We start from the raw sequence: 2,294 nt of genomic DNA on the forward strand, positions 1-2,294 counted from the left end.
GCAAGAAAGTTCAGTACCCTATTCTATTTTGGTTTTTTTTTTTTTTTTGTAGTTTTTTGGCCAGGGCCAGGTTTGAACCTGCACCTCCGGTATATGGGACTGCCACCCTATTCCTTGAGCCACAGGCACCACCCTATACCTCTTTACTCTCTGATTGGGCTCTCAAAGCTTTACCTTTCCCCAGAATTTCCCTAAACAAAAGGACAAACTCTTCGTTGTCTCTCCTAGACATTATTTCACTTACTTTAGAATATTTTAATTTTTTTCATAGACGAAAGCCTTTATTTTACTTTCATATGAATACGAAAGCCACTTTTGAGAGCTGCTGTGTGAAAATGAAGCCATCTTCCCACCTTGAGCTTTGATGACCATGATCTTTTGCTGTAGGTCAATGAAAGGCTGGATCAGACAGAGCCGCGGCTCCTGCTTCTGAGTCAGGCAAGCGCCGTTGTGATTCACAACCATCCAGCTCCGGTCGTACAGCAGCCCTTGGTTTCCTACAGGCCACCTGGTCACCTGAACAAAAGGGTGGGTATCTTTTAGGCCAGGGCCCTCATGATTATCTTCACATTACCGCACAGTGGCTGCACAAATACAGATCGACCTCGTGAATTCAGCACATACTCTTAAGGAAGGGAATAAGAAAAGAAAACTAAAACCCAGAGGACAATGCAAGGAGACAGAGTGAGAGCTAGATACCTCCATTCAGCCCCCAGGCTCCCCCTCCAGCTCCTGTATTTTGACCTCTGTCTCAAGTAGGTCACTGATGACATTCAGAGAGGGCCAGAGCCTGCAGGGCAAAGCAAGCCTCCCCTCTAGCCGGCTCCCGTTCCCCTCACCACAGATGTGTGTCCACCGCTCCTGCCCTTATACGTCCTTCCATAGTAATGGACGCCTGGCCAGGCATATACTAATAGGGTAGATAAATTTCTTGCACAGTTGTGGCTATAATACAATGGGCACTAAGTTAATCCATTTTAAGCATGTAAGTTTTCCTGAGTTCTTTATATTTCTACAAAATTAAAATATAAATTACACCCAGTGCCCAGATCTTGCTTTTTAATACCATTTCCAACAAAATGAACGGGGACTCCTTGAAGAAAGCATTGATTCTATGACTGGGTCAGGGATGAGCCAGTGCAAGCCAGCACTGTGCAAGATGAGCCAGGAACATCGTATAGTACCAGGAAAGTGAGAAAGAGCTCGAAAGACGAACCGATGGGGCATTTGACTTAAATGCCAAAGGGATGCAGGAGGCAGTGGAAAGGATGCACAGCGGCCAAGCTGGGAGAGTTTGAGATAATAACAATACATAGCCCTGGATTATAACCCAAAGTATAAAATCAATATCCATGAGTTCACATGGACATACATAAGTGATTGAATGAATGAATAAATACACTTCTCCCATACAGAAGAATTCTAGCTATACCTGCAAATATTCCACCTTCAAGGAAGTGGGGCATAATTCCTCATCCCGTAAGTCTGTGCTACACTCAGTGACTCGGTTTCTGAAAGTACAGAATGGAAAGGAGATGGGGAGGGAACCTGACAAATGCTACCTCAGCCTGGTGATCCAGGTTAACGTCAACAATGGCAAGTCATGTTGATGCTATGTACCCTGAGAGGACATGATGAGAATAGCACTTTGCATCTGTGGTCCCTTCTTCCCAAAAAGCCCCCATAGACAGCCTAATCATGAGAAAGACATCAGACAAACCTAAACTGAGGCGCATATCTGACCAGCCCCTCCAAAACCTGAGTCTAACTTTGCTTATCTTCCTTCCATCAGGTTCTCTAAAGTGTAGTCAGCTTACGGCTGACCTTGTCCCACCAAGATCACCTCTGGGTTCACCCCCTACAGAGGATGGTGAGACTTTGAATGATGGAGATGAATTTTGACAAGTTGGTGGTGCTGGCTGGTAGTTGTGGAGCAATCTGTAGCAGCTTCACTATAACTATGAGAGGAGCCAAATAGAGGTCAGGCAGGAGCATCTGCTGGTTCCATCCACCTCACAGGACATCAGGGTGGTTTCCCAGACCATCTGGGGGTTTAGTTGAGGATAACCAGCTGTTAAGGGTTTCCTAAGCTACTAGACCAAATTGTTCATCTCTTTTATGCCTCCTTTGAACCTTTATTTTAAAAGGTCATGTTGGCTCAGCGCCTGTGGCTCAAGTGGCTAAGGCGCCAGCTGCATACACCTAAGGTGGTGGGTTCAAATCCAGCCCAGGCCGGCCAAACAACAATGGCGGCTGCAACCAAAAAAATAGCTGGGCGTTGTGGTGGGTGCCTG

General features: G+C 45.9%; 1 protein-coding gene across 1 annotated transcript in view; it reads right to left on the reverse strand.

Moving 5' to 3' along the window:
• Nucleotides 1–2,294, reverse strand: part of MOCOS (molybdenum cofactor sulfurase) — a 62,083-nt gene that overhangs the window by 29,948 nt on the left and 29,841 nt on the right. The window contains exon 9 of the mRNA XM_023510165.1: nt 354–516. Coding sequence (XP_023365933.1) covers nt 354–516 — 163 coding nt within the window. The remainder of the gene's footprint in view (nt 1–353; nt 517–2,294) is intronic.

This window comes from Otolemur garnettii, unplaced genomic scaffold (assembly GCF_000181295.1).
Source record: "Otolemur garnettii isolate 467f Iridium unplaced genomic scaffold, OtoGar3 scaffold00012, whole genome shotgun sequence".
Lineage (NCBI taxonomy): Eukaryota > Metazoa > Chordata > Mammalia > Primates > Galagidae > Otolemur > Otolemur garnettii.